This window comes from Limulus polyphemus, unplaced genomic scaffold, assembly GCF_000517525.1.
Source record: "Limulus polyphemus unplaced genomic scaffold, Limulus_polyphemus-2.1.2 Scaffold353, whole genome shotgun sequence".
NCBI lineage: Eukaryota > Metazoa > Arthropoda > Merostomata > Xiphosura > Limulidae > Limulus > Limulus polyphemus.
In genome coordinates, this window is record NW_013665963.1 from 166,195 (window position 1) to 182,321 (window position 16,127).

General features: G+C 35.4%; 1 protein-coding gene across 1 annotated transcript in view; it reads left to right on the top strand.

Moving 5' to 3' along the window:
* LOC106457626 (1-phosphatidylinositol 4,5-bisphosphate phosphodiesterase-like) overlaps window positions 1–16,127 on the top strand; it is a 96,666-nt gene that overhangs the window by 32,971 nt on the left and 47,568 nt on the right. The window contains exons 6-10 of the mRNA XM_013917061.1: window positions 790–843; window positions 1,156–1,237; window positions 7,469–7,569; window positions 8,300–8,357; window positions 15,177–15,285. Of these exons, the coding sequence (XP_013772515.1) occupies window positions 790–843; window positions 1,156–1,237; window positions 7,469–7,569; window positions 8,300–8,357; window positions 15,177–15,285 (404 nt within the window). The remainder of the gene's footprint in view (window positions 1–789; window positions 844–1,155; window positions 1,238–7,468; window positions 7,570–8,299; window positions 8,358–15,176; window positions 15,286–16,127) is intronic.

The following is a 16,127-nucleotide window of genomic DNA, read 5'->3' on the forward strand; positions in this document are numbered from 1 at the left end:
TGACAGAGGCAGATGGCGGGGTCTCGCTGACCAATGTTCCCAACGGAATGGGAGGAACTAAGACTAAGACCCAGTTCTATTGCCACTTGAAAATAGATAATCTGCTGTTCCTACTCTTGGTTTTCATATCCAAGCCTGGCCCTAATGATCAGCCTATCTTCTACGGCTTACTACCATCCAGCCTTCTGATGTTTTGCCGTGTCACCTGTAGAATCCATATACTTCTAACTGTAAATACTTACATATATTTAATGAACCCTCTTTTGAGCCAGTTTTCAGTATTGTAATTTACTGATGGCTCAATATCAAATGACTCTGTGGGTTCTGCTGTGGTTTGCTCAAGAAGTCTCAGGCTTTTATGGTCATTGCAGAGTTATATGCAATCTCACTTGTTCTGGATCACATCAAAGCTAACCAACTTACAAACCAAAGGCCTTTTAAATTCTACTTTATGTTTTAACCTTAAAAACTAAAATATGTATATACACAATTTTATTTTGTATGTATACTCTTCTTTTGTACACTTTCCTTCTTATGAATTTTGATTTATGTAAAAAAAATTTATACAATCACTCACTCAGTTGTTTATATGTGGTTCTCTACTTTCAGAATTTTTTAGTTTAATACTGTTTTTCAATCTCTGTAACAACGTTTTATAATATCTCCTACTTATATTGTTACATTTTGATGACACCATTTTCAACAAATAATTTTTGTATTCAAATTATGATAACTTCAATAAATCTTTCGAGAGAATACAGTTTAACACTTTCTTGTGTCTATTTCCAGCTGGATGAAACTTGGATTTTTAGTGGATCCAGATGGGAAAATTCCAGTTAGAAGGTAGGTTTAAGCTTAGTTTAAGTTTTAATAATCTATTTTTTAAAGACATTAGACATTAATAAAAAATGTTGTGATCTGATCTGCCATATAAGAAATACACTTAAATTCATATTAAAGGTCTTTGGAGTGTTTAATTTACATTATCTTAGCTAGAAAACTAATTTTGATCTTGTTATTTGTGATATGAAATATTTTACACTTGCAGCTAATATCTTGTAATAATCTATCTTTATTGTTAAGGTATTAATTGCAGTACATTAAGTAGTAACAGAAGGTGTCATACAGTTTTTGATGCTTCTTATTGTGTTCTAGAATTGCCCAAACGTTTGCATCAGGGAAGACAGAAAAGCTAGTTTATCAGTGTTTTGCAGAAGTAGGGCTTCCAAGTGGAAAGGTATAGCTAGAACTATTGTATACAGCAAACACTTTTGACCTTATACATGTATGTACAATGAACTAAAGAGTATTCACTGTACCATCTTACATAAGTATGCAGAAGCTACAATTAATTTGTTCATGTAGCAAAACTTTGGCATCTCCAGTTTTTTCTTGTTCTTAAGTTCTGTACACATTCATATTCTATATACACTGAACCTTGAGTTGTTCATTTTGTTAATGATACTTAGGTAATGTAATAATCTCTCTGACATTTTGTATATATTGCCCTTAGATAACTAGTAAGACCAGCTAGAAAGAAACTAAATACTCTCTTGTATAGCACATTGCTACTCAAAGCATTTCAGTTTCATAGTTATTACAGGGTGATTTTTATGCATCGTACATTTTGTTTTGTAATAATTCTGTAATATAACACATGAACAACACAAAATTTAACATGATTTTACATAAATTAAATGGAATGAGAATGATGTGTTCAGTATATCTTCCTTGCTGTGATATCATGTGATGTATCATTGCACAAAACACTATGTATTGTTTTATGGGAAACTCTTTACATATTCTTCCAAGTTACTGCATCATTAAGCTCCTGTATAATTTGTGGATTATTTTTCAATAAACATGAGAAAAGTCATAAAGGTTCATATCAGGCGACATTAGACTCCAGGATAGCCCACATCCGTAGATGTCAGGTGTCTACATGGAAGGATGTTATATCCAGAGGTTTCACACAAAAAAAGCCACCACAATGTTTGCTGCTGAGATTTCATGTACCACACATAAATCTCTCAAGTGTGCAGTGTAATGTTGCCAATTTCATAACATTCATATCTGATACATCAGAATTATTACTGTTACAAAATGAAAGATGTATAAAAATATATGGAACCAACAAAATCCTGCTTCCGATATGATACCTTACCTCCGCCTTCATAATAACTTTTCTTGACTTGTGCTGCCTTTTATTTGCACAATTTTTATAATTTTTTATGCTCCTACCTACCCTCATGTGATTTTATGTGGTATAGCTGCTCTGTAGCATGTAAATAAGGTATCAATAGGAGCACAACACACCCTCCTAGCGCAGCTGACTTCCTCTATACTGTTGAGCACTCTCATCACTTCTTGATATGAAATTCGAGTGTGCACTTGTGCTTGATTTTTGCCCCATGTTTCATATTATCATGTGTAATTTCACTAAATACTACTGTATTCAGAATGTTAGTTTGTGGTTATTTCTTTTTTTTTTTTTTGCTAAAAATATTTTTTTGAGTGGGCAATTTTTTTCTTTTCTGCATAATGAACTTTCAATTTAATATTACTACAGTGGCTTTTGGTATGGATCCTGCCACTACTGATCCAACAACAATTATTACTTCTGTGGCTTGGTTCCATACTTTCAGTGGAGGAGGTCTCGGCCTTGGTGCATTGTGAGTTAGAGTCTATCATGTGGTCAGCTATGTTTCTGGAATCACGTTTGGATCTCCATTTTCCTGGAGAATCTTTTCCTGAAGATGAATATATATATATATATATATACAGCCTTTGCTGTGCCTTCCCATGCTACCCCTTTCGATCTATCTCACCCTATATCTACATTTTTGGACATGTTACCTCTTATCTCATTCCTCTGTGTCATATGATTCCTCCCCTCCCTTCTTCATTCTGCCCGGACATCAGATTATTTAGTCCCACCCCCCTCCCTCACCTGATATTCAAGTCTATGCTGAACAGTTTCTTACTCAATTATTTTCAGGTGTCAGCATGCTCCATCTCCCAGTTTAGCTGACTCCCATGCTTTGTCGTATCACAGGTTGGAATTTTCCATTTTTTATATTCTCAGATCTTAAGGTCTCTGATTCAGACATTGGGCTCTGATCCTACTACTACACTATGATTTACCCCCTCTCTACACTCACTACCATTCTCCCTCATCTTACATCCATTCACCTCTTTTCTGAGGCTATTGACCATTCCCCTAATGGGTTTTTGGCAGATACACCTACCTCTGCTCCTCTCTCTTTATCCCCATGCCCCATCTTTTGCCCTCCTTGGGATCTACTCTCTTGCCAGCATCTCTCAAAGGCAGTTTGAGATGTTTTGAGCAAGGATGCTATAGAACAAGTGCTTCATTCTTCTCATGAGTTTTATTCCCAGCTGTTTGTTCTTCCCAAGAAGACCGGGTATTGGCATCCTGTTATCGTTCTCTCCAACCTCACCTGCTTCATTGACCTCCCACAGTTCACCATGGAGGCTTTTCTTGCCTTCTGATGGTTGTTCACTCCAGGTCTATGGGTGTCCAAGATCCATGTCTCAGATGTTTACCTTTATATCCCTATTTTTACAGCATCCAGACATTACATTTGGTTTGTTCATGGGGGTCAGGTGTTTCAGTTCTGCACTCTACCATTCGGCCTGACATTGATGCCATATGTCTTCTGTTATGTTGCCAGAGCCTTTGATCCCCTGAACTCCGCCATCTTCCTCCCTCCTTCCTTACAAATTGAGTATGCCTGTTGGCTCGACAGGGACAACACCTCATTGGGGATTTCTCTGCCTCCTCCCATCCTGACTTGCATCTCTTTACAGATGCTTTTCTTACAGGAATGGGAGCATACTTAGATTCTCAAGATATAGTAGGTTGATGGTCAAATCTTCCCTACACATCAACCTTTTTGAACTCCTAGCTGTTTCTTGGGCCTTGGATCATTTCCTGATGGTGGTACAGGGACACTTGGTTATGATCCATTCCAATACTTTGACCTTTGTCTCTTACATCAATCATTCAAGTGCTTGATCTGCTTTTCTTGGCCCAATCTCAGGAGGACATTTTTGTTTGCCACATCATGGGTGCTTTGAATCATGTGGCAGATGGGTTATTTTGTCCAAAACATTTTGCCAACAGATTGGTTTCTTGCTCCTCAAGTGTTCCAGTGGATATGCACTGTATCCCCGTTTTCTAGATGCATTTGCACTCAGCTCAATACAAAACTTCCCCTCTTCTGATCTCTGATTCCATATCCTTTGGCTTTAGTGGTTGATATCTTCAGTCAGAATTGGACCAGTCTTTATCTGTATGCTTATACTTCCATCTATCTTCTGCCCTACGCTTTCTCTCTTTGTATAAACCACTGTGTGTCAAATCATTCTTATCATCCCATTCTGGTCTGCAGAACTGTAGTTTCCACTGATAAGCTTCCTTCAATCATTTCCTCCCCTACCTCTTCAACTTTCCTTATCCATTCTTTGGTAATCTCAGTCTTTCATCATGTCATAGCCACACTCTGTCTTCATATGTGGATTTTGTCCGATCCCTTGTGAAATGATGCAGATTTTTTACATGGATAGCCTTCCTTCTTTCTCACCCAATCCATCCTTTTTCTTTGATGGTTTGCCATCATAATTGGAGCATTTTCTGTTGTTGGTTTTTGCACTATGGCCTTTCACTTTTTCTACCAAGTGTTCCCCACCTTTTCAGTTTTTTTACTTGGCTTTTCAACAGTGATTTATCTGCTTCTACCATTGTGAGTTATAGAGCAGCTTTGTCTAATACCTGTCATTTTTCCTGCTTCCATCATATTTTTTCCTCTCCTGTCATTTCTTTCCTGTTCCTTTTGCCTGATCCATCCACCTCACCCAGTTCCCCTACCAGATTGGAATCTCAGTGTTTTCCTTCATGCCTTTACCGTTCCTTCCTTTGGCATCCTGCTCTTTGTACCAACTTCCCCTCGAGATGTATTTCTTACTCCTCTTTATGTGTGGATACCATAGGTCCAATATCTTTGCTATTAATGTCTCCTATATTCTTTATCACCATACCTATGTCCTCCTTTATCCGAATCATAGTTATTTACCCAAGACATTGATGGCCTGTGAAGGGAATATCACCTTCACTCCTACTTCCCTCCCTTCCATTCCTCAATTCAATTCTGGTATGAGCTCTGCATTGTTAGGCCCTCTAACATTCCTGTCTTTTTTATATTCTGGAATTTCTCCTCTACCCATGACCTTTCTCCTGTCACCCTTACAGGATAGATTCACCAACTTATTCATCTTGCTAATTCATTGTTATCTGAGAATTCTCATCATATTTTCCTCATTTCCTCCCACTGGATTCATCTTCTCACCCTTTCCCTGGCTGCTCACATTTGTCCTCCCTTGGAAGAGATTATACAGGCTGGCATGTGGCACATGTTTATTGCCTACTACCTGCATCATTTGGCCATCTTTATCTGGCTATTGCTTGCTCCCCATCACCATTCTCCAAACTTCATTTTGACTTTGAAAGGTTAAGTTCTTACTTTTATCTCTTCCCTTTACAGTGGCCCTTTCTCCTTTTCTGGATCATGATCTATAGTGAGTGGTACTTGTACAGGTACATTTAAATGTAAATTTGCACCATATGGCCTTTCAGGTCTATAATACTCTATGAAAAAAAATGGGGTATTCCACAAGACCACTGGAGGTTGCCTCACAAATTCTTGCTTCACAAATAAGGCCTACATGAGACCATACAAACTCGTGGACCATCATGAGTAAAGCAGTGTTGGGATCACTGTCCATCCCTCCGATAGGGTTTTTGGGGTCACCTATTGCACTGCTGTACAGTTGTATGTTCTTCTGGATCCTCACCACCTTGTTACCCTCCCTCTCCCAGTGGAATATGGGAGTCCTTGCCACTTACCAGTTTCTAGCTGCTGGGGTGGTGGACCATCGAGGTTTCCTCCTGAATGTGACCAATTCCACTCAGTCAAGAGTAGAGCAGTGTTCTGTTGGCATAGATGATGAGTACCTCTCTTTCAACCATGAACCAGAAGACAAATACCTAATGCAGCCTGTTTTTGAACTGGACGAAACCACCACCTGCAGTTCACCCCTCTGGCTGGCTTTTCCCCAGTCTACCTTTGCCTGAATGTCAGTTCCCAGGTGGTCTGGTGTTGGATCGGTGTAGGACCAGCCAACATAAGTCCTCACACGTAGTTGGTAGGGTAGGGGCCTTCTTCCTATCATAGAATGGATGAAAAATTCCAGATGGCATCTGGTTTTGGACTGAAGTTAACCCACCATGTATGCATTCCTCCTTCCTACTGTTACCAGGGTGTCAGTATTCCAAGTGGCCTAATGTTGGTTGTGCACTGGGTCTGTATGCGTGTGCTCTGGCTGGATTGTTAGAACAGAAGTTTTTCCCTTCTACCTCCTGTTTTTGAGGTGAAAATGGTTGGGACCCTCCTCCTACTGCAGACTGGAAGACAAATACCCAATGCTACCTGGTTTTGGAGAGGATTTGACCCACAGGATATGGTCTAATGCACCCTAGCCACATTACACCATCTAGCACATCCAATTACAGGTTGGATATTTACCTCATCTAACACTTTTGACTTCTAGAACATCTTTTTTTGCCTAATCTTAAAGTGATTCGAGTGCTTTACAGTATAAAGAGAGTCAGCTGTGCTAGGAAGGTGTTGCACTCTTATTGGGGTAAGGTTGTTGCATGCTACAGCCCAGCTATACCATGTGAAATCATGTGAGGGTAGGAGGGAGCATCAAGGCTAGTGGCAGGTGAAAACTGTGCAAATAGAGGGCAGCAAAGCTATTATGTGAAAGTATCTATTGTAAATACATTTTCACTGTTGGAAAATGCTAACTATAATTAAAAATCTGTTTTAAAAATTCCATTTATGTGTTAGCATTTCTTATTATCAAACTTTTTTCTTCACATTTTTTAACAAATACAAGTTATTTCAGAAAGTTTTGTGGACAAGAACATAATTTAACATAATCAATAATAAAAATTCAATATCTAGTATATTAAATGTATTTTATCATGTACTAAATGAAGTTACATTTATTTTTGTGTTCTAATTTAACTTTCATGTTAATATATTTGAAAATTAAATAAATTATATCTAGGAAATGATTGATAAGAATTTAATTTTGCGACTGTGAGTGTAAACTTTTTAAACTCAATACATAGGTCAATGAATGAATAAGTCAAATAGGTGTTACCATAGAAAGTCTTATAAATGAATTTTAAACTTAATATAAAAATATTTTAAGATAGTCACTTAATTATAAGTGTATAAGAAAGTTCCTTTTTTTTATCATAATTACTAATGTTCAGTTAATATTATGGTTTTGAATCTTTTTCGTAATTATTATATTCCAAACAGGCATTCATAATTGTCTATTTATCATAGACAAAATTATTATGTTGTTCTTTTAGAATGATGTTATGGAACAGAAAGAATTTACTTTTGACAAATTTTACCAAATCTACCATAAAATATGTCCTCGAAATGACATAGAAGAATTATTCAACAGTATGTAAGTATAATAAGCTACATATTTATGCTTTTTACCTAGTACATTCTGTTATTTTTAAGTACTTTATTTGCTGCTGGCTAAAATTAAGTGGTTTCACTATTTAAGTAAATAATTGTAGTATTAATTTATTGAATTAGAAAATATAGTTATGTGGAAAAAGTAGAATAAATAACTAATAAAGTATGATTGTAAATATTGGAGATCTGTAAAATTAATGTAGTTTTAGACTTCCGTGGCATTAATCTTATTATAATATTCTGAATAATCATTTCTTTGAAAATGTGTATTGAAAGAAATAGGAATACTGTATGATATACATACTATTATTACACCTTCTCATTCTTGCATATCGTACTTCATTAAATTATTTGTCAGTTTCTTAGCCTTGTATGATACAATAAAAATATATTTTAGAAAATTAGGGACAAAGCCCTTGATAACAAATCAGACTGTTGAACAGTTGAACACACTTGGAATCCAGCGTTTTTAATGCACCAACTAAATTAAATAGCCTTTGACCACTAATTTTATCATCTTTTTAGCTAAGTTACTTTTAGTATCTAGGATAAAAAAAATAACTAAAATTGTTTCTACTTGATGAAAAAGTCTTGGCAATTTAGAAAACAGAGTAAAATGTTCTAAAAACCATTTAATATATATTCATTATTGAGATATTAGCTACAGTAGTGTGTTAGGATTTTCAATAATATTTATTTTGTTGTAATACAAGTACAAAAGGGAAGACTGACCATGTGGACTGGATGACTTTCATGAACTTTTTAAATGAGGTATGTTAAATTTTAGTGATTCAAATATTTGAACATGTTGGTATGAAAAAAAGAATCTCATTACACAGATTTAAAGGAAGAGAAATTTCATTGAAAAATTAAGAAATTGAAATTTGAAATTCTCGACCAGTGTCATCAGTTATACTCAATATTCAAAATTTACAGAAATGTAAATATAACTAAAAAAAAAGATAATATTATGTGAAAACAATAAATTATGAATAAATATACACTAAACTAAACAAAACAAACAGAAATAGAAGGTAAAAATATGGTATCAAATATCTCTTCCAGCGAGTGCATATTTCATATTTACAGAATTAAAAATAAAATTTTAAGATTCTAATTCAGAACATACTAAATCTGGGCAAGGTTATTTGCTAGTTCAATTCTAGCTTTTACTTTGTATAGCATGGTCCAGTTATAGAAACTATTTACTGTGTCCTGGAGTAGTTGTATTGTGCCCTATACTCTACCTTGTCTAAGTGGGACTGCTATATGGCTATCACATGGAAAAAAAAAGAGATATTTCCAGTTATTTGTAATGTTATTTTCTGTTTGTTTGAAGTTAAGCACAAAGCTACACAAATGGCTATCTGTGCTCTGTTCACCACAGGTATCCAAACCCGGTTTCTAGCATTGTAAGTTTGTAGACATACTGCTGTGCCACTGGGGGGGTTGTGATGTTATTTGGTGTTTGATTAGATACAGAGAGAATGTGAAATGTGAGAGTAGTTTTTGCATTTTTCATACAGATTCATTTTCTTAAAATTTGTTAGTGAACTTTCTGATAATGTGTGCTGACAAATATATTTTATTTTAAAACAGTTCATTGCCAAGTAAAGTTGATTCTCTTTTACTTAAGTATAGTTTCTGTCATTTGATTATTAATTAAATTTTTATGACTATTTTTATGTCTTTCTTTTCTTCATTTATTTGAATCACATTGCAGTAGACCTGTCCTCTAACATACCTTTTTTCCAGTTCACCTTTTGTTTTCTCTAGTGTATAAAGTGTTTATTTGTTATTTCATCTGCATGTCAAGTCATGTCTCTTTCATTCCACCTGAAACAAAATCACCAAACATGTTCTTCCACACAGGAGTTCCTTTAATCTCCAGTTGGTGTAAAGATCAGGTAACTGTGTGCTAGGTTTATTCTTGGAATTCCACAAAAACAATACAAGGTTTTGGTGTATCAAGTAAAGAAAGTTAAATCAAAATGATGGTTTAAACATGGTTTAAAGTACAATATGTGCTTTGTGAATGTTAATGTAAGTGTTACTTACCAGCAGTTTAAACATATTTTTTGCTTAACTTTAATAGAAGTTTTAAATATAAATTATTTCAATGGAGTATTTTGATTATCATTTTCACATAGAAGATCCGCTTACAAAAAAACTAAAAATTTTGTAATTGTATCTAGAGTTAATTAGTGCCAAATGACAAACTGTAAATGTATATTTTGTCCTCCCTGAGTATAAAATTACTTCAAGTTTTTAGTAGAATACAGGTTCACAGCAAAAGGATTTTAGTATAACACAGGTGTGAATATTTTAGTCATCTAGTAAAAGTATTATTGCTGCTGTGGTACATGTATTCAGTGCATCTCAGTTCTTACATTACTATATATTTAATGTAAGAACTGAAGATTTGAAGTACATACCTTTATATTTTTTATAAACATCAGTAAAAGTTAATATTTTATACAAATTTTCATAACAATTTCTTTGCTGCATCTTATAATCAAAAATATAATTTTGAGTTTATTTTATTGTGTTTTTGTAACGAATATTGTGTTGTGAAGAATTAAAGGGGAAATTCTATTAATTCAAAACAAGTAGGGCTTGGCATGACCTAGTGATTAGGGTGCTCAACTCACAATCTACAGGTTGTGGGTTTGAATCCCTGTCACTGAACATGCTTACCCTTTCAGCCATGGGAGCATTATAATGTGACAGTCAATCAAGACAGTCAAAACAGGTTCTTACTCTTGAAATGTAAAAATCCTTTTGTTGTTGAGTTGCTCACATGCTGTCAATAACCATTTGATTAAAGTTCTGAATGTTCTTCAAATCAAGCAGAGCATGCATCAACTTACCCAGAGTTCTCCTCTCCTACCTTCCATGTGACTTATTGTGTCTACATCAGGAGGATGTATGTAAGCTCTACTTTCCCATCATAATAAAAAAATTCTTATTCAGTTAGGTTGTTAACTTAACTTACTATAAATTCTGAATACCAGCAAGTAGTATTTGTGGTGCTGCCTTGTGTCCCTTGTCTACTTCAATGTCAACTACTTCTACTCATTTCTTTTGATATTTCCAAGTGGCCAAAAGTAATATCAAACATGATTTACCTTTCCAACCCACTCAGTAACTCTTTTTTTATTCTGGACGAATATCTTATGTGAACTGTTTGGGGGTCATCTTGAATCATTGGTTCATTTGTAGGACTCTTGGCATAGGATTCCTTTGGTTTAACTGATCCCTTCTGTGTGATCTAATGTATTTTCCTTCTGATACATTCGCATTAAAATCTCCTTCAGAAAGGAGCAGTCAAAATTATTTATCATGCTACTCAAAGTTTTTACTTCCATTTCGTTGTAGTTCTAAATATATCAGGATACTGGAGACCTGTCATTGATCTATCTCAATTCTTTATTTCCTAAATGGTTTTTAATCTTTTTTGTAATTATTCTAAAACGAAAAGCATCAAGCTGTTGTGAACATTTTTTCATTGTTGCCATTGAATGATTTTGATGGATGTACAGGATGCTTATCCTTATATCCATGTCCATCCATCAGTCTCCCATTTCTTTATGGGTTTACCAGTTCAATGTCCTTATCTTCAGCTCCATACACCTAAACTCAGCATATTTTTTTACATTTTACATGGATGATTGGCTTATTCTGACCCATTCATCCATTCAAACTCAGTTGACCATCCAACAAGCCAAATCTCTTGGGTGGATCACCAATGCCTTCAATTTCCATTTTAGTCCCACCCAGTACTTGGTACACATGAGATTTTGGATCAACACAGTTCAAGGTACACTTCAACCACCTCTTAAAGCATTGTTACCCACTAAGTCTTATGTACATACTCTTATGTCTTCCACACTTACCACCAGAAACATTATTTCTGCTTTGGGGATGATGGCATCACTTCATAAAGTCTTTCTCTTGGGGAGCACTCACATGCAACAACTCCAATGGGGCCTTGTTTTTCAGTAGTGTCTGAATTGAAAACTTGTTATTTAGCATTAATATTTCTTCCATCAACTCATGTTTTTCTTGGTTTGGTTGAAACGAGTTACAACAGCTAGATCTTTTCTTCCTCATCCTAAAGATAATTATCTTTTCACAGATGCCTATCTCTTAGTTGAGATGCTGTATTCAGAAATTAGCATCATTCTCTTTCTTAGACTCCTCAGGAAGTAACAATATCAGTGTGTTAGAATGTTTGACTGTTTAGCATGCTTGTTTTGAGTTTCTATACCACCATAATTCCACAGGGGTAGCTTACACCAACAATTAAAGTGGTATTTACTCTGGCTTTGCAACAGAATCTCTGCTGCCTTGGATTTATTCTCAGCTTGTTTACCTTTAAGCCTATAACATTCTTGGTGCAATAAACATTTTATAAGACACTCTTTCCCTAGTTTGTTGGTTTGTCCAACAGAGTGGATCCTTCATCCTTTGTTTTTTCATTGGCTTTGAAAAAGGGTAATCATTTTATAATCAACCATTCTACTGATCTTCAAATCTAAATTCTATGGCAGTAATGCCTTGAGTAACTCTTGGGAGAATCTCTTCCTTTATGCTTACCCTACTCTCCTCTCCACCTTGTTTCTCAAGTACTTGCCAAGATCAGATACTTGAATTTCAGGATTCTCCTTGCCATTTCACTCTGGCCTGCTCAACACAGTTTCCCGTTTTATGTCCATTTTTCCACATTACCACCATGGGAACATCTTTTTTTCACAGTGATGTTCATTGTCTACAGCTTTGTGGTTGACTGTTGTTTGATTCCTTGTCCAAGAAGCCAGATTCTTTTTTTTCTGGACTACTTGATTGTAAACACCCATTCTGGTAAACACTCTTTCCTTGCTGTCTATTAATGTTGTTGGACTACCTTCTAGAATTAGAGCATTGAACAATATTTCTTGTTTATTTCCACTCCTGAAGAAATTGTTTCTGTCATTATGCATTTTTTTCATCATTGTGGCTTATCAGCTTCCTCCAAAGTTGGTTACCTTCAGTCTGTTTTGTCCTCATTGCTGAATTACATTTTTTGAGCCTTTCACCCTTTACAACCTCAAGCTCTTACACATTGTCCTAAATGGGCCTTGGGTTTAGTCTTCCATTTTGTTATTTCTTCCATTTTTGAAGCCTTGATTACTTGTTAAGGATGAATATCATTTTACTCTAAAATTGTATTTTCTCTAATTACATGCATTGGGTAGAAGTCGTTCTGATATCCATGCATTTGATTGATTTACATACTTAATTTTCCCCTGAAGCCTTATACTCAGATTGAGCCTTAATGCCTTAATTTCTATCTACTCCTGGGGTTGTCAGGTTGTTTCTCACTAATTGTTTTACTTACCCTGACTGATCCTGATTCTCAATCAGAGAAAGTTTTCATGTTTTGTCAGAGTTACTTGCTATTTTGAACATACTGAATATTTCATGGGGGAGGGGGGTCTAGGAAAAGTAGTTTATACTTTACAACAAATCATTTTCCTCGATTTTTCCACTAACTACATTAACAACTTGACTTGTATTATTCATCCATTTTATTTTAACTTGATTTTCCTGAAAACCTTACAAGTAGTTTTCAGATTGCATTGCTAAATTTGACATTTAGCAATGCCTTCTAGTATCCCAGTCACAGTACTTTTATAGAATACTCAGCAGGCTGGCATGTGGGTGATTTCAAATACCTTTTTTAAAATTTTAGTTACATTGTATAGCCTCTTCTTGTAAATCTTTAAACCAGATTAACTCCCAAATAGGGGAGTTATTCCCTGCCTAGTTAATTAATACTTGGGTCCAAACATATGTTGTGCATGATAATCCATGCATTACTATGTGGCCCAACACCTTTTTTAACAACTACAGGGGTACCCAGAATTGTAGAATCAGTTGATCAAAAAACAAAAACAAATATGGTCTCCTTATAATATGAGACTATTGTCAAGTGGATTCATCCAAATGGAACTCATGCATATTACATATAACTCTTTGTAATTCTTTTTAACGCACATTGTGTTGGTATATTAAGAGTAACAATTACAAAAAATTACATTTTTTGTAATTGTTACTGTTAATATAACTCTTTGATTGCTCTAGACAGAATTTTACCATCTATGCTGTTGTCCTAAACAAAATTCTACTCTCTGTGCTGGTACACCATGAGAAAATGCCCTTTGGAAATGAACAGAGGATGCCAGCTGGTGGATGATGATGGTGATGCCTCAGCAAATTCCTTTTCCACCTCAACATGCACATACTTGAGATGACTGTTCTCCTTATGATGTCTCGTATCTCCAACCAGTATGTGGAACACTTAAGTATCTTTTTTTTATCTTTTTCTTAACCTGTTTGGTGTTCCTTTTGCATTGTCCTGGAGTTGTAGAGCCCATCCTCAGGTCTACTGGGATCTTTTTAATTCTTTCTGGGTGCCTGCTGACTAGACAAACTTTTCTGATGTGGTTGTAGGGGCTTAACCCCAGGAGCATTTTCACTCATTAATTGTTACTAGTCTACTTTTCCAAGAATTTTCCACTACCAGTACAAGGCAATGTATATGTATTTTGTATACCACCACCTGTGATGTACACAGCTGGGAATGTGATGGCTCACATATGCTGCCTGACTCCAGCTTTTATATATTACTTAAGACAGTGAGATATCCTGCTGAGAAGTATGCTTTTTTTTTCTGAGTTTACTAATTTTGTCCAGTTCCTTATGAGATTGGTCTGCTCTACTTGTTTCTATCACAAATCCACTCTGTTGACTTTTACTCTGGTTTTGGATTCTATTCAAGCTCTGATTGATCTCATGTTCAATTATTATGATGTAGGTTGTTACTTTCCTGTATAAAAACCCAATTTTTGGTGACTCAGTGGTCTTTATGACTTTCTATATTTCCCTTCTCCATCTTAGTGGCCCCCAGTGACACAGTGGTATGTCTGCAGACTTACAATGCTAGAAACCGGGTTTCGATACCCATGGTGGGCAGAGCACAGATAGCCCATTGTGTAGCTTTGTGCTGAGAATTGCAACTTTTATGTTTCAGAGGTAAGTCTGCCTGTTTTGAATTTTACACTTTTAAAATTAAAATGAATTTCAAACAGTTACTTACCTCTGAAATATGTTCACACTCACCTACCCTACAACTATGAGATAAATTGATTTACAACCTGACTACAACAACAGAATCTGTATTATGGAGGAAAAAGCAAACCTTATATAAGTCATGTGAAAGGTGGGATAATGGAAAACACTGGGTAAGTTGATGCGCTCTCTGCATGGTGTCAAGGACATTCAAGTCTTTAGTTATATGGTTATTAATAGCATTAGAGCAATTTAACAAGGAAAGGCCTTTCATGTTTCAAAGGTAAGTACCTATTTGAAAATCATTTTAGTTATATGAATGTAAAAACTTCATTTGAAAGGTTTTTCTAATTGTGTGTATCATATACAAATAATAAAGTGTAGCTATAATAGATTAGAAGCTGTTGCAAATATGTTCAGATGATTGTTACCTATATCTGAATTAATTACTTTGCTTTTGTCATATAAATCTAACAGAAACAACGGGATCCAAGGCTGAATGAGATCCTCTATCCACTATATAGTGAGAAAAGAGTGAAAGAAATCATAAGCTGTTATGAACCAGATCCAGAAAAAGCTGAAAATGGTATTTGAAATGAGCATATTAAATTGATTATATAGATTAATTTTGTAGTGAAAACTGCACTTTATACCTCACTATGAAAAAGTCCTAATTATATTTCTGAGATATAAAACAGAAGCATGTATACGTCCAGTATCATTAACAGTGTGGTTTCCATTGGCTGTGGTAATGCTAAATAGTAAATAGGGACAATGAGAATTTTGCTAATCCATTCATGTGCATCACTAATTTGATAATGAGGCATTTGGCTACCTTAATAGTGAAATAATGATTTATCAGGATTTTGCAAACTTTGTTGTATATGGGTATTCTCTGTTTTATAGTAAAAGAAAACACAATTATTGGCAGTCTTTCTGATTTAATTTAATGAAATAAAATTTACTACAGTGTGTTTCAAATTATTATCTGATGTGTTTTTTTTTGGATTACAAGAAATAGGAATAAGCTATAACTAAAGTTTATAATAGAATTTAATTGTATTGTTTGTTTGTTTCTGAATTTCATGCAAAGCTACACGAGGGCTATCTGCACTAGCCATCTCTAATTTAGCAGTGTAAGACTAGAGGGAAGGCAGCTAGTCATCACCACCCACCGCCAACTCTTGGGCTACTCTTTTACCAATGAATAGTGGGATTGACCGTCACATTATAATGCCCCACAGCTGAAAGGGCGAGCATGTTTGGTAGGACTGGGATTCGAACCCGCGACCCTCAGATTACAAGTCGAGTGCCCTAACCACCTAGCCATGCTGATCCTAAAATTTAATTGTAGAAAGTTGAATCATTTACAAGCAGGCCCAGCTCCTCTCCCATGGGAGATGTCAATGGAGTTTTTTGTTAGCCACC